Source organism: Lucilia sericata, unplaced genomic scaffold, assembly GCF_015586225.1.
Source record: "Lucilia sericata isolate MDLA Ls3-8-SP2 unplaced genomic scaffold, ASM1558622v1 Contig000617F_arrow, whole genome shotgun sequence".
NCBI lineage: Eukaryota > Metazoa > Arthropoda > Insecta > Diptera > Calliphoridae > Lucilia > Lucilia sericata.
The window spans coordinates 207579-230704 of NW_023994623.1; the positions used below are offsets into that span (position 1 = coordinate 207579).

General features: G+C 35.2%; 1 protein-coding gene across 1 annotated transcript in view; it reads left to right on the forward strand.

The window, feature by feature from the left end:
• The window catches only part of LOC119606736 (GTPase-activating protein CdGAPr), a 182734-nt gene extending 160139 nt beyond the window's left edge, over positions 1-22595 (forward strand). Inside the window, 10 exon segments of the mRNA XM_037960309.1 lie at positions 6817-8105; positions 8163-9197; positions 9328-10143; positions 10204-10684; positions 17019-17040; positions 17043-17183; positions 17186-17293; positions 17296-18402; positions 18405-19143; positions 22044-22595. Coding sequence (XP_037816237.1) covers positions 6817-8105; positions 8163-9197; positions 9328-10143; positions 10204-10684; positions 17019-17040; positions 17043-17183; positions 17186-17293; positions 17296-18402; positions 18405-19143; positions 22044-22122 — 5817 coding nt within the window. The 3' untranslated portion in view covers positions 22123-22595.
• Positions 22596-23126: the final 531 nt, after the last annotated feature.

Genomic DNA, 23126 nt, shown 5'->3' on the forward strand with positions numbered 1-23126 from the left:
ACTAGAACAGAACTAGAACAGAACTAGAAGAGAACTAGAACAGAACTAGAACAGAACTAGAACAGAACTAGAACAGAACTAGAACATAACTAAAACATAACTAGAACAGAACTAGAATAGAACTAGAACAGAACTAGTTCCTTTACACCTCTGCCTAAAACCATAAACATCCTTTGTTTATTTTCTCTATCACATATCCTTTACATACCAACACATGGACACACAATCCTCTATATAAGATTTTCATTGTTTTCCTGTACATAGCACAATAATGACAACAATTTTACGCAATACTTGTTGTTTTTTGTTTTTCATCATACTTTCCGCAACATTGGTGGTTCTCTCTCTTTACTCAACATTAAAAAACTACAACATTTAGAGAAAAAGGAATTAGGTCAATCTGTGTGTGAGTGCTGGAGCAAAAAAAAGCAAGTAGATATCTCTAACAGAGATGATGTTTAGTAAAATTGCAACTTAAAAAAAGTACTTTTAACACTTAAACCGTAAAACCTTTTACAAAAGATAAATTTTCTACTTTGATTCTGAAATTTCAAGTTTCAGTTCGAATATTCAATTTATTTTAAGAACTTTCTTAAAAAGCAACTTTTTCGCTATCCAAAAAAGTACTATTTTAACAAAGTACCAACATATTTAGTTCCCCTTTAAAGGCTATAAATACATGGTATTTATGATTCATTAATATTTGTTTTTCATTCCTCTACTTTTTGGCACTAAATGTGTTCATATTACACTACAAAAGCTGACAGCTAAATGCGCAAAATGTTTTGTGGAATTATTATTATAATATTTCTTCTACATTATTTCCTTGTGCGTTGTATGTTTGATGTTTTCCTTTTAACATTAACAATTTATGTTGAATTCTTTTTTTTTTGTATATTTTCTTTAGCATATTTTGATATTAATGCAAAAACACAGCTTGAAACGTGCGAATATGTTTTTGATACTTTTTTTCCCCGTTTAGCTAAAAAAAGGGTTGTTGGAAAAAAAATATTTACACGTAGATTTTAAACACAGAACATTTATTACTTTTTGAAGAAGAATGAAATCAACCAAGTGACCTAGTAGTAACTAAAGCTTAAATTATGAAAAGAATTAAGATTTTTTTGGTATGGAAATGTACAAAACAAATATTTTATAGAAATTTATGTTTAAACACATATTTCTTTAGAAAATTGTATGTCAACACATAAATATCATTAGAAACAACTGAACTAGAACTGAACTAGAACTGAGCAAGAACTGAACTAGAACTGAACTAGAACTGAACTAGAACTCAACTAGAACTGAACTAGAACTGAACTACGAACTGACTAGAACTGAACTAGAACTGAACTAGAACTGAACTAGAACTGAACTAGAACTGAACTAGAACTGAACTAGAACTAGAACAGAACTAGAACAGAACTAGAACAGAACTAGAACTAGAACAGAACTAGAACAGAACTAGAACTGAACTAGAACTGAACTAGAACTGAACTAGAACTGAACTAGAACTGAACTAGAACTGAACTAGAACTGAACTAGAACAGAACTAGAACAGAACTAGAACAGAACTAGAACAGAACTAGAACAGAACTAGAACAGAACTAGAACAGAACTAGAACAGAACTAGAACAGAACTAGAACAGAACTAGAACAGAACTAGAACAGAACTAGAACAGAACTAGAACAGAACTAGAACAGAACTAGAACAGAACTAGAACAGAACTAGAACAGAACTAGAACAGAACTAGAACAGAACTAGAACAGAACTAGAACAGAACTAGAACAGAACTAGAACAGACTAGAACAGAACTAGAACAGAACTAGAACAGAACTAGAACAGAACTAGAACAGAACTAGAACAACAACTAGAACACAACTAGAACAGAACAAGAACTAGAACAGAAGTAGAACAGAACTAGAACAGAACTAGAACAGAACTAGAACAGAACTAGAACAGAACTAGAACAGAACTAGAACATAACAAGAACTAGAACAGAAGTAGAACAGAACTAGAACAGAACTAGAACAGAACTAGAACAGAAATAGAACAGAAATAGAACAGATCTAGAACAGAACTAGAACAGAACTAGAACAGAACTAGAACAGAACTAGAACAGAACTAGAACAGAACTAGAACAGAACTAGAACAGAAGTAGAACAGAAGTAGAACAGAAGTAGAACAGAACTAGAACAGAACTAGAACAGAACTAGAACAGAACTAGAACAGAACTAGAACAGAACTAGAACAGAACTAGAACAGAACTAGAACAGAACTAGAACAGAACTAGAAACAAGAACTAGAACAGAACTAGAACAGAACTAGAACAGAACTAGAACAGAAGTAGAACAGAACTAGAACAGAACTAGAACAGAACTAGAACTGAACTAGAACTGAACTAGAACTGAACTAGAACTGAACTAGAACTGAACTAGAACTGAACTAGAACTGAACTAGAACTGAACTAGAACTGAACTAGAACTGAACTAGAACTGAACTAGAACTGAACTAGAACTGAACTAGAACTGAACTAGAACTGAACAAGAACTGAACAAGAACTGAACAAGAACTGAACAAGAACTGAACTAGAACTGAACTAGAACTGAACTAGAACTGAACTAGAACTGAACTAGAACTGAACTAGAACTGAACTAGAACTGAACTAGAACTGAACTAGAACTGAACTAGAACTGAACTAGAACTGAACTAGAACTGAACTAGAACTGAACTAGAACTGAACTAGAACTGAACTAGAACTGAACTAGAACTGAACTAGAACTGAACTAGAACTGAACTGAACTAGAACTGAACTAGAACTGAACTAGAACTGAACTAGAACTGAACTTGAACTTGAACTAGAACAGAACTAGAACAGAACTAGAACAGAACTAGAACAGAACTAGAACAGAACTAGAATAGAACTAAAACAGAACTAGAACAGAACTAGAACAGAACTAGAACAGAACTAGAACAGAACTAGAACAGAATTAGAACAGAACTAGAACAGAACTAAAACAGAACTAGAACAGAACTAGAACAGAACTAGAACAGAACTAGAACAGAACTAGAACAGAACTAGAACAGAACTAGAACAGAACTAGAACAGAACTAGAACAGAACTAGAACAGAACTAGAACAGAACTAGAACAGAACTAGAACAGAACTAGAACAGAACTAGAACAGAACTAGAACAGAACTAGAACAGAACTAGAACAGAACTAGAACAGAACTAGAACAGAACTAGAACAGAACTAGAACAGAAATAGAACAGAACTAGAACAGAACTAGAACAGAACTAGAACAGAACTAGAACAGAACTAGAACAGAACTAGAACAGAACTAGAACAGAACTAGAACATAACTAAAACATAACTAGAACAGAACTAGAATAGAACTAGAACAGAACTAGTTCCTTTACACCTCTGCCTAAAACCATAAACATCCTTTGTTTATTTTCTCTATCACATATCCTTTACATACCAACACATGGACACACAATCCTCTATATAAGATTTTCATTGTTTTCCTGTACATAGCACAATAATGACAACAATTTTACGCAATACTTGTTGTTTTTTGTTTTTCATCATACTTTCCGCAACATTGGTGGTTCTCTCTCTTTACTCAACATTAAAAAACTACAACATTTAGAGAAAAAGGAATTAGGTCAATCTGTGTGTGAGTGCTGGAGCAAAAAAAAGCAAGTAGATATCTCTAACAGAGATGATGTTTAGTAAAATTGCAACTTAAAAAAAGTACTTTTAACACTTAAACCGTAAAACCTTTTACAAAAGATAAATTTTCTACTTTGATTCTGAAATTTCAAGTTTCAGTTCGAATATTCAATTTATTTTAAGAACTTTCTTAAAAAGCAACTTTTTCGCTATCCAAAAAGTACTATTTTAACAAAGTACCAACATATTTAGTTCCCCTTTAAAGGCTATAAATACATGGTATTTATGATTCATTAATATTTGTTTTTCATTCCTCTACTTTTTGGCACTAAATGTGTTCATATTACACTACAAAAGCTGACAGCTAAATGCGCAAAATGTTTTGTGGAATTATTATTATAATATTTCTTCTACATTATTTCCTTGTGCGTTGTATGTTTGATGTTTTCCTTTTAACATTAACAATTTATGTTGAATTCTTTTTTTTTTGTATATTTTCTTTAGCATATTTTGATATTAATGCAAAAACACAGCTTGAAACGTGCGAATATGTTTTTGATACTTTTTTTCCCCGTTTAGCTAAAAAAAGGGTTGTTGGAAAAAAATATTTACATGTAGATTTTAAACACAAAACATTTATTACTTTTTGAAGAAGAATGAAATCAACCAAGTGACCTAGAAGTAACTAAAGCTTAAATTATGAAAAGAATTAAGATTTTTTTGGTATGGAAATGTACCAAACAAATATTTTATAGAAATTTATGTTTAAACATATAATTCTTTAGAAAATTTTATGTCAAAACATAAATATCATTAGAAAAAACTGATCTAGAACTAGAACTGAACTAGAACTGAGCAAGAACTGAACTAGAACTGAACTAGAACTGAACTAGAACTGAACTAGAACTGAACTAGAACTGAACTAGAACTGAACTAGAACTGAACTAGAACTGAACTAGAACTGAACTAGAACTGAACTAGAACTGAACTAGAACTGAACTAGAACTGAACTAGAACTGAACTAGAACTGAACTAGAACTGAACTAGAACTGAACTAGAACTGAACTAGAACTGAACTAGAACTAGAACTGAACTAGAACTGAACTAGAGCTTAAATAGAACTAAGCTAGAACTTAACCAGAACTGAACTAGAACTATACTAGAACAGAACTAGAACAGAACTAGAACAGAACTAGAACAGAATTAGAACAGAACTAGAACAGAACTAGAACAGAACTAGAACAGAACTAGAACAGAACTAGAACAGAACTAGAACAGAACTAGAACAGAACTAGAACAGAACTAGAACAGAACTAGAACAGAACTAGAACAGAACTAGAACAGAACTAGAACAGAACTAGAACAGAACTAGAACAGAACTAGAACAGAACTAGAACAGAACTAGAACAGAACTAGAACTAGAACAGAACTAGAACAGAACTAGAACAGAACTAGAACAGAACTAGAACAGAACTAGAACAGAACTAGAACAGAACTAGAACAGAACTAGAACAGAACTAGAACAGAACTAGAACAGAACTAGAACAGAACTAGAACAGAACTAGAACAGAACTAGAACAGAACTAGAACAGAACTAGAACAGAACTAGAACAGAAGTAACAGAACAAGAACTAGAACAGAAGTAGAACAGAACTAGAACAGAACTAGAACAGAACTAGAACAGAACTAGAACAGAACTAGAACAGAACTAGAACAGAAATAGAACAGAAATAGAACAGAAATAGAACAGAACTAGAACAGAACTAGAACAGAACTAGAACAGAACTAGAACAGAACTAGAACAGAACTAGAACAGAACTAGAACAGAACTAGAACAGAACTAGAACAGAACTAGAACAGAACTAGAACAGAACTAGAACAGAACTAGAACAGAACTAGAACAGAACTAGAACAGAACTAGAACAGAACTAGAACAGAACTAGAACAGAACTAGAACAGAACAAGAACTAGAACAGAAGTAGAACAGAACTAGAACAGAAGTAGAACAGAACTAGAACAGAACTAGAACAGAACTAGAACAGAACTAGAACAGAAATAGAACAGAAATAGAACAGAACTAGAACAGAACTAGAACAGAACTAGAACAGAACTAGAACAGAACAGAACTAGAACAGAACTAGAACAGAACTAGAACAGAACTAGAACAGAACTAGAACAGAACTAGAACAGAACTAGAACAGAACTAGAACAGAACTAGAACAGAACTAGAACAGAACTAGAACAGAACTAGAACAGAACTAGAACAGAACTAGAACAGAACTAGAACAGAACTAGAACAGAACTAGAACAGAACTAGAACAGAACTAGAACAGAACTAGAACAGAACTAGAACAGAACTAGAACAGAACTAGAACAGAACTAGAACAGAACTAGAACAGAACTAGAACAGAACAAGAACTAGAACAGAAGTAGAACAGAACTAGAACAGAAGTAGAACAGAACTAGAACAGAACTAGAACAGAACTAGAACAGAACTAGAACAGAAATAGAACAGAAATAGAACAGAACTAGAACAGAACTAGAACAGAACTAGAACAGAACTAGAACAGAACTAGAACAGAACTAGAACAGAACTAGAACAGAACTAGAACAGAACTAGAACAGAACTAGAACAGAACTAGAACAGAACTAGAACAGAACTAGAACAGAACTAGAACAGAACTAGAACAGAACTAGAACAGAACTAGAACAGAACTAGAACAGAACAAGAACTAGAACAGAAGTAGAACAGAACTAGAACAGAAGTAGAACAGAACTAGAACAGAACTAGAACAGAACTAGAACAGAAGTAGAACAGAACTAGAACAGAACTAGAACAGAACTAGAACAGAACTAGAACAGAACTAGAACAGAACTAGAACAGAACTAGAACAGAACTAGAACAGAACTAGAACAGAACTAGAACAGAACTAGAACAGAACTAGAACAGAACTAGAACAGAACTAGAACAGAACTAGAACAGAACTAGAACAGAAGTAGAACAGAACTAGAACAGAACTGGAACAGAACTAGAACAGAACTACTACAGAACTGAACTCTTAAATTCTAATTTTATAAAATATGTCCTCTAGTTTCAAAATTTTTATTAAACTCTTCTCTTCTTTTCTCTATTTACAGAAAACGTGTCGTTTTCCAAAACTCGAAGAATGTGCCCATTTCCACTATGAACGTGTCCAGTTGGGGCCACTCTCGGTACGTTTGGTCGATGACAAGTCTGAATTGCTAAATAGCAGTATTGCCTCTCAGTCGATAGGCGGTGATATAGCAGGCACTGCCAATTCTTCACAGGGACCCTCCTCACTGCGACCCTTTTCTCCTTCCTCCTGTTGGTTTATCATTAAAGTATTTCCACACCGTTCAGATCCCTTTCTAGTTAAGAGATCTTTTGATAATATGCAAATGTTGGATGAAATGTTACACAGATGTGTTTATGATCGTAAAATAAGCGGCCTTAAGAATCTTAATGAAATGGACTTCAAAAGTGAGGAAGATGTCGAGTATGCAGTGGCTAAATATTTGGAGAGATTTTCGAAAATAGCCTCTGATTCATTGACCTGTGGTACTATCTTAACTTGGCTGCAGTTGGACAATAAAGGCAGACGTTTACCATTGGCCGATGATGATACTATGAGGACAATAAATACCCCGGCTGTAGGGGCGGCCTATGGTGTAAGACGTTATCAGGCTCAGGCCTCAGATGAGATATCCATAGAAGTGGGGGATATGATTTCCGTAATTGACATGCCTTCCCCCGCGGAGTCTATATGGTGGCGAGGCAAGAAATCGCATTTACAAAAATCACACTATGAAGTGGGTTTTTTCCCACAATCTTGTGTGGCCACCATAGGCGATAAAATACCCAGACATTTTCCAATGCCCGCCCCCTTAGTGGGCCAAGTGGAGGTGTCGCCCACTAAACCAGTTTTACGCAAACATGGCAAACTCATAGCCTTCTTTCGCTCATTTATATTATCAAGACCCTCAAGGCGTAGACTTAAACAAAGTGGCATTTACCGGGAGCGTGTATTCTCCTGTGATCTCTCAGAGCATTTACTAAACAGTGGTCAAGAGATTCCCATGGTTTTGAAGTGTTGTGCAGAATTTATTGAGGAACATGGCATTGTTGATGGCATTTATCGTTTGTCCGGTATTACCTCCAATATACAAAAGTTGCGTCGCGCATTTGATGAGGAAAGAATACCAGATTTGGGTAATCCGGAAATGAAACAGGATATTCATGCTGTCAGTTCGTTGCTGAAAATGTATTTCCGAGAACTGCCCAATCCATTGTGCACCTATCAGTTGTATGATAATTTTGTGGAAGCCATACAGGCGAAAAGTGAAAGCAACGAAAGATTGAGATTGATGAAGGAGACAGTTTTGAAATTGCCTCCCCCTCATTATCGGTAAGTGTTTGAAATCCCAAAAGTCTATTGAACATTTCTAATATTCTCTCTTTTTAGAACTCTCAAATATTTATCCGAGCATTTAAATAAAATCTCTCAATACTCCGATCGCACGGGTATGACTGATAAGAATCTGGCCATAGTCTGGGCTCCCAATTTATTACGTTCCCCCGCCTTAGAATCCGGGGGCGTGGCCGCCTTAAGAGGTGTTGGTGTACAAGCTGTAGTTACGGAATATTTAATACGCAATTGCCATCATATATTCGATGCTTTGGAAGAGGCCACCGCTCGTTTAAGTTATATAGCTACCCAGGGAGCCACCCCGGTTTCATTGGCTGCCGATAATCGTCTAGATTCCTTAACAGACTGTGAAAGTTTGCTAGTGGAACAAAGAGAACACGATCAAAGTCTTATGTGTGTAGAAAGGCCCAAAAGTCTAAGTGCCAGTGGTCCCAAACTCATTAGCCTGGAAGAAGCTCAAGAAAGACACATGCGCTATGATGGTTTCGATATGAAACACTCCATGCCCATTAATATGATTTCTAGCGTAAATTCGGGTCAAAACATAGGCTCCTATATAGAGGTGGGCGGTGGTCCCTCCTCCTTACCCGATAAATATCATACAGTTCTCTCAGTGCCACGCAGTTGGCAAAAACGTAAAACCCACTCCTGGAAATCCCTATTTTCACGCAATCAACGACCCGTTAGCAATGGAGCAGCTCATGAACTCAAATCCTCCATAGTGGTGGCCTCACACAACAACGACGAAGACTCCTCTTCACCACCACTACCACGCCATAAAGAAGCTACTCAAGTAACATTTGCCGACAACGACTCAATAATCGGTGTAAATGGTAAACCCTCAAAAAGTGCTCTAATGAAGCGTGAAGATAAACACAAATCGATTGAAATGTTTGAAACGTCACGCTCTTATTGTGGTGAAACCAGCAGCAAACCCATTGAGGTGTGTGTTCGTTCAAATTCTATTGATAGTTTGCGCACAGCTGGGCACTCTAGATCTGTATCACATGATTCATATTTTGATTTGTTACAATCACCCCAAAGGGGTCATATGACTACATGTCCCTCAAGGTATGTACCGTTTATGTTTTAGACATAAATTTCTTAAGATTATTATGCCTTAAACATAAATTTCTTTAGAAAATTTTATCTTGATATAAATTTCTTTCTTCTAACACTTTCATTTCCTTATTTCCAACAGAGAACTTTCCGAATTGGGTCTTAATTTCGATCGTGAGGAGCCTGAAATGCGCATTTTCTCTGAGAGTGAATCTTTAGTTAGTTCTCCTCGGGTGGGTAAAGAAAATATACCTCCCTCTTCGTGTGCCACCTCGAGACGCATAATGAGAGCTCGCCCTGAGGAGTTCTCCAGTCAAACGAATAGTGTTAATCCCAGTCCCAAAAAGCAACCACGTCTCAATTTACTACTATCACCCAGTACAGCAGCTAGTCCCAGTAATTGGTCTCAATCCTCCGCCAATGGAGAATGTAATAGTGAAAATTGTCACGAACACAATGGAGATGAAAGTTGTTGCAAACGTTATAAATTAGAAGATCAACTATCGGATATACAATTCATAGATTGTGGCACTCCCGAGCATGCAGTGCCGCCCACTACACAGACTTTATACACTAGTGTACAGGTACATGCTCCTCCCAAAACTTCACTATCGAAATCATCTCTTTATGGTTCTACGGAAATAACGTCACAAAGACAACAGTCGTCCGCACAGGAATCGGTTAAATCAATTGCATCACATAATACAAATTATACTTCATCTTTAAACTCACGTTACAGTTATCCTTCTGTACCCTTGGGCACGAAACGTAAAGATCAAGATGCCACAAATGCGACAGCCATAACAGGAACCAAAGAACGTTTTAGTTATCCCGGATCAAATGTAACAGCGGATAGACGTTTTTCCTCCAAGGAAGCCATGAGCAAAATGTTGCTACAGGAGGCAGAACAACAGAAAAAGGAAGAGGATCAGCAGCAGCATCAATCCGGCAAGCAAAGGTATATTTTTTTTATATAACAACAGAAACTTTTATCATTTTTCTTTATTTTCTGTTTCAGAACCGTTTCCTTTAGTGCCAGCAGTCCGGCTTCAAACAGTTCCGGCAATAACTCCCCCAAACCCACGAAACATCATTTAACCGCCAAACCTGCTTATGATTTACTTAAAGTTAAAAATCGCAATAGTTATTGTGCTCCCCAGGAAGGCTCTCTGCAGGAACAACTGCTGCGCAGTTATTCGGGTGATATAACCAAAGAAAATTTACATAGAACTCTTACACACAATGAAATGGAACAATCCAAACTGTCGGTGACACCCTCATCACCTATACAGAGTCCTCGTTATTCTTTGCTAATGGGTGACACAAGTTCGGAGAATAGTTCAGCGGTTACTACGCCACAACATGATTTAGAGCCTTTAATGATTAATTCAGCCATGTCGGGTATATCTGCAGCCTCTTCCAATCAAATGCAACAAATGTTATTGGGTGTGGAGACCTCTTCGTATTTGGGTACTTCCCATGAATCTTTGGGTTCAAATGTAAGTAATTATTACACGAGAACAGAACTGAAACAGAACTAGAACATAACTTAGACAAAACTAGAACATAACAGAACAACACTAGAACAGAACTAGAACAGATCTAGAACAGAACTAGTACAGAACTAGAACAGAAATAGGACAGAACTAGGACAGAACTAGAACAGAACTAGAACAGAACTAGAACAGAACTAGAACAGAACCAGAACAGAACCAGAGCAGAACCAGAACAGAACCAGAACCAGAACAGAACCAGAACAGAACCAGAACAGAACCAGAACAGAACCAGAACAGAACCAGAACAGAACCAGAACAGAACCAGAACAGAACCAGAACAGAACCAGAACAGAACCAGAACCAGAACAGAACCAGAACAGAACAGAACTAAAACAGAACTAGAACAGAACTAGAACAGAACTAGAACAGAACTAGAACAGAACTAGAACAGAACTAGAACAGAACTAGAACAGAACTAGAACAGAACTAGAACAGAACTAGAACAGAACTAGAACAGAACTAGAACAGAACTAGAACAGAACTAGAACAGAACTAGAACAGAACTAGAACAAAACTAGAACAGAACTAGAACAGAACTAGAACAGAACTAGAACAGAACTAGAACAGAACTAGAACAGAACTAGAACAGAACTAGAACAGAACTAGAACAGAACTAGAACAGAACTAGAACAGAACTAGAACAGAACTAGAACAGACTAGAACAGAACTAGAACAGAACTAGAACAGAACTAGAACAGAACTAGAACAGAACTAGAACAGAACTAGAACAGAACTAGAACAGAACTAGAACAGAACTAGAACAGAACTAGAACAGAACTAGAACAGAACTAGAACAGAACTAGAACAGAACTAGAACAGAACTAGAACAGAACTAGAACAGAACTAGAACAGAACTAGAACAGAACTAGAACAGAACTAGAACAGAACTAGAACAGAACTAGAACAGAACTAGAACAGAACTAGAACAGAACTAGAACAGAACTAGAACAGAACTAGAACAGAACTAGAACAGAACTAGAACAGAACTAGAACAGAACTAGAACAGAACTAGAACAGAACTAGAACAGAACTAGAACAGAACTAGAACAGAACTAGAACAGAACTAGAACAGAACTTAGACAGAACTAGAACAGAAACTAGAACAGAACTAGAAACAGAACTAGAACAGAACTAGAACAGAACTAGAAAGACAGAACAGAACTAGAACAGAACATAGAACAGAACTAGAACAGAACTGTAGAACAGAACTAGAACAGAAAAACTAGAACAGACTAGAACAGAACTAGAACAGAACTAGAACAGAACTAGAACAGAAACTAGAACAGAACTAGAACAGAACTAGACAGCAGAACTAGAACAGAACTAGAACAGAACTAGAACAGAACTAGAACAGAACTAGAACAGAACTAGAACAGAACTAGAACAGAACTAGAACAGAACTAGAACAGAACTAGAACAGAACTAGACTGGAACTAGAACATAGCTAGAAACATGCTAGAACACTCCCCCCCCCTAGCTAGAACATAGCTAGAACATAGCTAGAAACATAGCTAGAACAGAACTAACTAGAACTAGAACTAGAACAGAACTAAGAACTAGAATAGAGTAGAGCAGGACTAGAACAGAACTAGAACAGAACTAGAACAGAACTAAAACAGAACTAGAACAGAACTGGAACAGAACTGGAACAGAACTAGAACAGAACTAAAACAGAACTAGAACAGAACTAGAACAGAACTAGAACAGAACTAGAACAGAACTAGAACAGAACTAGAACAGAACTAGAACAGAACTAGAACAGAACTAGAACAGAACTAGAACAGAACTAGAACAGAACTAGAACAGAACTAGAACAGGACTAGAACAGAACTAGAACAGAACTAGAACAGAACTAAAACAGAACTAAAACAGAACTAGAACAGAACTGACGAACTAGAACAGAACTAGAACAGAACTAGAACAGAACTAGAACAGAACTAACAGAACTAACAGAACTAGAACGAACTAGAACAGAACTAGAACAGAACTAGAACAGAACTAGAACAGAACTAGAACAGAACTAGAACAGAACTAGAACAGAACTAGAACAGAACTAGAACAGAACTAGAACAGAACTAGAACAGAACTAGAACAGAACTAGAACAGAACTAGAACAGAACTAGAACAGAACTAGAACAGAACTAGAACAGAACTAGAACAGAACTAGAACAGAACTAGAACAGAACTAGAACAGAACTAGAACAGAACTAGAACAGAACTAGAACAGAACTAGAACAGAACTAGAATAGAAGTAGAGCAGGACTAGAACAGAACTAGAACAGAACTAGAACAGAACTAGAACAGAACTAGAACAGAACTAGAACAAGCTAGAACATAGCTAGAACAGAACTAGAACAGAACTAGAACAGAACTAGAAACAGAACTAGAACAGGAAAAAGAACAGAACTAGAACAGAACTAGAACAGAACTAGGAAACAGAACTAGAACAGAACTAGAACAGAACTAGAACAGAACTAGAACAGAACTAGAACAGAACTAGAACAGAACTAGAACAGAACTAGAACAGAAACTAGAACAGAAAAAGAACAGAACTAGAACAGAACTAGAACAGAACTAGAACAGAACTAGAACAGAACTAGAACAGAAACTAGAACAGAACTTAGAACATCGAACTAGACACTAGCGAACTAGAACATAGAACTAGAACAGAACTAGAACAGGAACTAGAACAGGAACTAGAACAGGCACTAGAACAGAAACTAGAACAGAACTAGAACAGAACTAAACAGACTAGAAGAACTGGAACAGAACTAACAGAACTAGAACAGAACTGAACAGAACTAGAACAGAAACTAGAACAGAACTAGAACAGAACTAGAACAGAACTAGAACAGAACTAGAACAGAACTAGAACAGAACTAGAACAGAACTAGAACAGAACTAGAACAGAACTAGAACAGAACTAGAACAGAACTAAACAGAACTAGAACAGAACTAGAACAGAACTAGAACAGAACTAGAACAGAACTAGAACAGAACTAGAACAGAAAAAGAACAGAACTAGAACAGAACTAGAACAGAACTAGAACAGAACTAGAACAGAACTAGAACAGAACTAGAACAGAACTAGAACAGAACTAGAACAGAACTAGAACAGAACTAGAACAGAACTAGAACAGAACTAGAACAGAACTAGAACAGAACTAGAACAGAACTAGAACAGACTAGAACAGAACTAGAACAGAACTAGAACAGAACTAAAACAGAACTAAAACAGAACTAGAACAGAACTGAACAGAACTAGAACAGAACTAGAACAGAACTAGAACAGAACTAGAACAGAACTAGAACAGACTAAAACTAGAACAGAACTAGAACAGAACTAGAACAGAACTAGAACAGAACTAGAACAGAACTAGAACAGAACTAGAACAGAACTAGAACAGAACTAGAACAGAAAGAACAGAACTAGAACAGAACTAGAACAGAACTAGAACAGAACTAGAACAGAACTAGAACAGAACTAGAACAGAACTAAACAGAACTAGAACAGAACTAGAACAGAACTAGAACAGAACTAGAACAGAACTAGAACAGAACTAGAACAGACTAGAACAGAACTAGAACAGAACTAGAACAGAACTAAAACAGAACTAAACAGAACTAGAACAGAACTGGAACAGAACTAGAACAGAACTAGAACAGAACTAGAACAGAACTAGAACAGAACTAGAACAGAACTAAAACAGAACTAGAACAGAACTAGAACAGAACTAGAACAGAACTAGAACAGAACTAGAACAGAACTAGAACAGAACTAGAACAGAACTAGAACAGAAAAGAACAGAACTAGAACAGAACTAGAACAGAACTAGAACAGAACTAGAACAGAACTAGAACAGAACTAGAACAGAACTAGAACAGAACTAGAACAGAACTAGAACAGAACTAGAACAGAACTAGAACAGAACTAGAACAAACTAGAACTAGAACAGAACTAGAACAGAACTAGAACAGAACTAGAACAGAACTAGAACAGAACTAGAACAGAACTAGAACAGAACTAGAACAGAACTAGAACAGAACTAGAACAGAACTAGAACGAACTAGAACAGAACTAGAACAGAACTAGAACAGAACTAACAGAACTAGAACAGAACTAGAACAGAACTAGAACAGAACTAGAACAGAACTAGAACAGAACTAGAACAGAACTAGAACAGAACTAGAACAGAACTAGAACAGAACTAGAACAGAACTAGAACAGAACTAGAACAGAACTAGAACAGAACTGAACAGAACTAGAACAGAACTAGAACAGAACTAGAACAGAACTAGAACAGAACTAGAACAGAACTAGAACAGAACTAGAACAGAACTAGAACAGAACTAGAACAGAACTAGAACAGAACTAGAACAGAACTAGAACAGAACTAGAACAGAACTAGAACAGAACTAGAACAGAACTAGAACAGAACTAGAACAGAACTAGAACATAACTAGAACAGAACTAGAACAGAACTAGAACAGAACTAGAACATAGCTAGAACTGCTAGAACATAGCTAGAACATAGCTAGAACATAGCTAGAACATAGCTAGAACAGAACTAGAACTAGAACAGAACTACAACAGAACTAGAATAGAAGTAGAGCAGACTAGAACAGAACTAGAACAGAACTAGAACAGAACTAGAACAGAACTAAAACAGAACTAGAACACTGGAACAGAACTGGAACAGAACTAGAACAGAACTAAAACAGAACTAGAACAGAACTAGAACAGAACTAGAACAGAACTAGAACAGAACTAGAACAGAACTAGAACAGAACTAGAACAGAACTAGAACAGAACTAGAACAGAACTAGAACAGAACTAGAACAGAACTAGAACAGAACTAGAACAGGACTAGAACAGAACTAGAACAGAACTAGAACAGAACTAAAACAGAACTAAACAGAACTAGAACAGAACTGAACAGAACTAGAACAGAACTAGAACAAACTAGAACAGAACTAGAACAGAACTAGAACAGAACTAAAACAGAACTAGAACAGAACTAGAACAGAACTAGAACAGAACTAACAGAACTAGAACAGAACTAGAACAAACTAGAACAGAACTAGAACAGAACTAGAACAGAAAGAACAGAACTAGAACAGAACTAGAACAGAACTAGAACAGAACTAGAACAGAACTAGAACAGAACTAGAACAGAACTAGAACAGAACTAGAACAGAACTAGAACAGAACTAGAACAGAACTAGAACAGAACTAGAACAGAACTAGAACAGAACTAGAACAGAACTAGAATAGTAGAGCAGGACTAGAACAGAACTAGAACAAACTAGAACAGAACTAGAACAGAACTAGAACAGAACTAGAACAAACTAGAATAGAACTAGAACAGAACTAGAACAGAACTAGAACAGAACTAGAACAGAACTAGAACAAACTAGAACAGAACTAGAACAGAACTAGAACAGAACTAGAACAGAACAGAACTAGAACAGAACTAGAACAGAACTAGAACAGAACTAGAACAGAACTAGAACAGAACTAGAACAGAACTAGAACAGAACTAGAACAGAACTAGAACAGAACTAGAACAGAACTAGAACAGAATTAGAACTAGAACTGAACTAGAACAAACTAGAATAGAATTAGAACAGAACGAACAGAACTAGAACAGAACTAGAACAGAACTAGAATAGAACTAGAACAGAACTAGAACAGAACTAGAACAGAACTAGAACAGAACTAGAACAGAACTAGAACAGAACTAGAACAGAACTAGAACAGAACTAGAACAGAACTAGAACAGAACTAGAACAGAACTAGAACTAGAACAGAACAGAACTAGAAACTAGAACAGAACTAGAACAGAACTAGAACAGAACTAGAACAGAACTCGAAAGAACTAGAACAGAACTAGAACATAACTAGAACAGAAACTAGAACAGAACTAGAACAGAACTAGAACGAACTAGAACAGAACTAGAACAGAACTAGACGAACTAGAACAGAACTAGAACAGAACTAGAACAGAACTAGAACAGAACTAGAACAGAACTAGAACCGAACTAGAACAGAACTAGAACAGAACTAGAACAGAACTAGACAGAACTAGAACAGAATAGACAGAACTAGAACAGAAACTCAGAACTAGAAAAGACCTGGAACAGAATTAGAACTAGAACAGAACCAGAACAGAACAGATCTAGAACATAACTAGAACAGAACTAGAAAACTAGAAGAGAACTAGAACATAAGTAGAAAACAGAAAATTTAATAAATTTCCTTCTTTTTCCCCCATAGTTACATGACAAACGTGATATGCAGGCTTAAAGCGAGAGCTATCCTTGGATTTAAACACTGTAGGAGGCTCTAAACTTTCCACAGCTGATATTAATACACAACGTAATCAAAATTTAATTTCTCCTAATTCAAATTTCACCGATAACACTAGTCAATCGGTAACACCAGTGAATTTGGTTATCAAAACTTGCAGCGCCAATTGAGCATGCATTCTCTAATCGAAACGGAAGAAAATTCACCAGCCTATGAAGAATATGAGAATACTCCAAGTAATCTTATTCTCCTTTAAAACATATAGCTAGTCCTATTAAATCTACCATAAGTATAACATTTAATTTAAAATCACCCTCCAGGGAAACGGAGGATTCTAGTGATAAATGTGTTGGTGGTAAACCATCATTTTTAAGAGCCAAAGAAGATAAAAAGCCAAGAACTATATTGGAAACTTCTTTCGATGAGAATACGGTGTATGAACAAGTGAAATTCTTTAGGAATTCGGTAACAGAAGTCAATCAATTGCTTAATGAGGATCGCAAGTTTCTGAACAGTGAATTGGAGAATTTGGCTGAAATCGAGGAATTAAGTGAAAGTGAGAGGGAGTCGGATAAGGAGCTAATAACTCCTGTAGAAAATGTGGATGATATACAAATGTCTGATGAGGAGAAACTTTTGTATGAGAATGTTGAACTGCGCAAACCAAAAAGTGTTTACGAAAACATGATGGGTGAGAGTATGAAACAAGCAAAAACCGAAGATTTTCAAGACCCAGAGGTAGAGCTGGATAGTTTGGATAGCATTAAAGATCAGGAGTCCGAAACTATAGAAATTTGCAGTTCTGCCAGAAGATCTCCTTCGAATTTCAGTGTCAAAGAGTTGGCCAATAAGTTTGAGTCTTCACCCATAGAACAAATGCCGGCATTTGATTTCTCTACACGCAGTTCTATACGGAAATCCACACCACCACAGCCAAATATTAATACTCATCCCGAGAGACATGGCAAGGTGCCTCAGACATCCTCCCTCAAACAGAAACTTAATAAAACACAACAAATAACCAGATCTCTAGATGAAAATGCTTTTATACGAGAATTTGGCAATAAAAATCTACAGGAATTGCAAATCAAAAGTTCCCAGCAATTGCCTGAACTCTCAGAGCCCCACAATAGAAGAAAAAGTTTTGATTTTACCCGGCCCAAAACGCTAAATCCCCCTAAAAGACTACCCGGCATGCCCATAACTGAAGAACATTTCCCCTCTAAAACTACAGAGAAATCTCTATTGAGAATTGATTTACCCAAAGAAAAGAATTTCAATAATTTAGACAATGATTACGACAGCAGTGAGTTGAAAATAACTCCCACAACCGAAAATAGAATCTCTCTTATACAAATAATGTACAACCCGAAAACTCTCTGGATCTTAATAATTCCAATATCAGCAACTCCAGTAATAATCCTCCTTTGAAAGTACTTTCAGGAGTTAAATTGGACAGAGAAAGAATTGATCGCATTAAGGAGGAAAGACGCCAACAATTAACGCAAAAATATCATACCGATAGCTTCAAATCGAAATCAAAATGTGATTTAAATTCCTCGAAAAATGAAGATGAAAAATTCGTACCCGATAACACCTCACTAAGAGTTAAATCAAAATCTCGTGCTGATATGCGTACGCTACAGAAAGACATGGATAATCTTAAAGAATTTGGTAGAAATCCTCCTTCTTCTGCGGTATCCGAAACAACCCTGAATATACAACATCGTGTCAGAAGTATTTCGGATGAAAAAAATCAAAATAATTATGTTGAAACAAATGCCAATAATACTACAACTAACACTACAACAACGGAGACCAAAGATTTCATTAAACGTTCTCCTCACTCACAGCATTCTCTGCATAAAGTCATTTCACCCAATAGTCCCAGTGAACAGGAGGAATTTTCTGCTCGCGCTACAGTACAAAAATTCGAACGTAAAAGTATGGATTTTGTTAATGGTGTTAGTGTCGGTGGAGGTGTAAATTTGAATAGCCGTGAAAGGCCTAGACAACAGGAACCGGGTAGTACCACTGGATTGACAACCTCAAATACAACAACAACGACTTCTAGAAATAGTTTAGCAGCAAAGTGAGTAGAAAATATAATAAAAACAAAAAATTACAGAAAATTTTGTGGGGGACTCGAATTTAACTACACCTGAAGTAGAACTGAACTAGAACTGAACTAGAACTGAACTAGAACTGAACTAGAATAGAACTAGAATAGAACTAGAATAGACTAGAATCAGAACTAGAACAGAACTAGAACAGAACTAGAACAGAACTAGAACAGAACTAGAACCGAACTAGAACAGAACTAGAACAGACTCGAACAGAACTAGAACAGAAATAGAACAGAACTAGAACAGAAACTAGAACAGAACTAGAACAGAACTAGAACAGAACTAGAACAGCAAGAACTAGAACAGAACTAGAACAGAACTAGAACAGAACTAGAACAGAACTAGAACAGAACTAGAACAGAACTAGAACAGAACCTAGAACAGAACTAGAACAGAACTAGAACAGAACTAGAACAGAACTAGACAGACTAGAACAGAACTAGAACAGAACTAGAACAGAACTAGAACAGAACTAGAAACAGAACTAGAACAGAACTAGAACAGAACTAGAACAGAACTAGAACAGAACTAGAACAGAACTAGAACAGAACTAGAACAGAACTAGAACAGAACTAGAACAGAACTAGAACAGAACTAGAACAGAACTAGAACAGAACTAGAACAGAACTAGAACAGAACTAGAACAACTAGAACAGAACTAGAACAGAACTAGAACAGACTAGCACAGAACAGAACAGAACTAGAACTAGAACAGAACTAGCACAGAAAGAACTAGAACTAGAACAGAACTAGAACAGAACTAGAACAGAACTAGAACAGAACTAGAACAGAACTAGAACAGAACTAGAACAGAACTAGTACAGAACTAGAACAGAACTAGAACAGAACTAGAACAGAACTAGAACAGAACTAGAACAGAACTAGAACAGAACTAGAACAGAACTAGAACAGAACTAGAACAGAACTAGAACAGAACTAGAACAGAACTAGAACAGAACTAGAACAGAACTAGAACAGAACTAGAACAGAACTAGAACAGAACTAGAACAGAACTAGAACAGAACTAGAACAGAACTAGAACAGACCTAGAACAGAACTAGAACAGAACTAGAACAGAACTAGAACAGAACTAGAACAGAACTAGAACAGAACTAGAACATAACTAGAACAGAACTAGAACTAGAACAGAACTAGAACATAACTAGAACTAGAACAGAACTAGAACAGAAACTAGAACAGAACTAGAACAGAACTAGAACAGAACTAGAACAGAACTAGAACAGAACTAGAACAGAACTAGAACAGAACTAGAACAGAACTAGAACTAAACTAGAACTAACCTAGAACTCAACTAGAACTGAACTAGAACTGCACTAGAACTGAACTAGAACTGAACTAGAACTGAACTAGAACTGAACTACAACAGAACTAGAACAGAACTAGAAAAGAACTAGAAAAGAACTAGAACAGAACTAGAACAGAACTAGAACAGAACTAGAACAGAACTAGAACAGAACTAGAACAGAACTAGAACAGAACTAGAAAAGAACTAGAACAGAACAGAACAGAACTAGAACAGAACTAGAACAGAACTAGAACCGAACTAGAACAGAACTAGAACCGAACTAGAACAGAACTAGAACAGAACTAGAACAGAACTAGAACAGAACTAGAACAGAACTAGAACAGAACTAGAACAGAAAGAACTAGAACAGAACTAGAACAGAACAGAATAGAACAGAACTAGACAGAACTAGAACAGAACTAGAACAGAACTAGAACAGAACTAGAACAGAACTAGAACAGAACTAGAACAGGACTAGAACAGGACTAGAACAAAACTAGAACAGAACTAGAACAGAACTAGAACAGAACTAGAACAGAACTAGAACAGAACTAGAACAGAACTAGAACAGAACTAGAACAGAACTAGAACAGAACTAGAACAGAACTAGAACAGAACTAGAACAGAACTAGAACAGAACTAGAACAGAACTAGAACAGAACTAGAACAGAACTAGAACAGAACTATAACAGAACTATAACAGAACTAGAACAGAACTAGAACAGAACTAGAACAGAACTAGAACAGAACTAGAACCGAACTAGAACAGAACTAGAACAGAACTAGAACAGAACTAGAACAGAACTAGAACAGAACTAGAACAGAACTAGAACAGAACTAGAACAGAACTAGAGAACTAGAACAGGCTAGAACAGAACTAAAACGGAACTAAAACAGAACTAGAACAGAACTAGAACAGAACAAGAACAGAACTAGAACAGAACTAGAACAGAACTAGAACAGAACTAGAACAGAACTAGAACAGAACTAGAACAGAACTAGAACAGAACTAGAACAGAACTAGAACAGAACTAGAACAGAACTAGAACAGAACTAGAACAGAACTAGAACAGAACTAGAACAGAACTAGAACAGAACTAGAACAGAACTAGAACAGAACTAGAACAGAACTAGAACAGAACTAGAACAGAACTAGAACAGAACTAGAACAGAACTAGAACAGAACTAGAACAGAACTAGAACAGAACTAGAACAGAACTAGAACAGAACTCAACTAGAACTCAACTAGAACTGAACTAGAACTGAACTAGAACTGAACTAGAACTGAACTAGAACTGAACTAGAACTGAACTAGAACTGAACTAGAATTGAACTAGAACTGAAATAGAACTGAACTACAACTGAACTAGTGCAGAACTAGAATTAGAACTGATTTTTAACTGAACAAGAAATGAATTACAAGTGATGTAGGACTAACTAAAGCTGCTGTACAACTAAACTTTTTTAGAAGGATTTAGAACTAAACAACAATTTATATTGAATATAAATATTTCTAATTTAAATTAATTTTTTTTTTTTTTAAATTATTTTCTTTTACAGTCGTGAAAAAATTTCACCACAATTTTCTATACGCGATGTCACAGCCATGTTTGAATCTCGTTCTCAAAATCAACAATAATTATTATTAAATTAATATTTTTTTTTAAGAAATATTTATAAATACAACAGATATACATATAACAACAACAACAAATAACACAGAAATTATATCACAATAAAATACTTAAAATTTTGAAATTCTATTCAATAATTATTATATATAAATAAATAAATTAAAGCATATTAATTAATTACAAAACTACTTACTCCTCATAAGGTAAACAATAATAAAGGCGTTAAATGAATAGAATTTTTGTTAAAGAAAATAATATTTAAATAATTAAATATATTAACAAACTATTTGTTTTGATGGAGAAAACAAAATTAAATATGTTTTTTTTTTTAAGATAAAAGAAATAAATAATTTATAGTATTAAATGAAAAAAAAAACAAAACATCACTTAAAAGGCAAATAATTATATAAAAATTAAAACATTTTTGAATTGTATTTAAAATCCAAAGATGAAGAAACATGACGGTTTTCCTTTTTTTTATTAAAAAATAAGAAATATAAAGTTTATTTAAAAATACTCATTTATAACAGAAAAAAAACTAAATAATTTGTAAATTTTATTAAATAATTTTTAAGTTTTAATGAAAATTTAAAAAAAGGTTTAAGTTTATATAAGTTGCAAACTGCAAAAACTGCAATATTTTGTTCTTAATTTTAAATTAAAAAAAATCTTGTTTTTTAGCATTAAATTTTTTTCTGGACAAAATTTAAATTTAAAATTAAAAAATTTGTTTTTTTATGATTATCACTTTTGTTTGTTTTTAATTAGTTGTTTAATTGTGTATATTAGTAATATAATTTATTGTTAAAGGCTTATTAATCATTTACTATTATTATTTTATTGTTTAACTTGTCTATGACTTATTTTTTCTTAAAAAAAAACCTAATTTAAATTATAATTATAAGCATTTTAATTAATTTTAATTTAAATTTATTTTCTTTTTTTTTATAAAATTATTTAATAATTTGTAAAAAACTTTTTAAATTTATATAAATATATTATTATTATA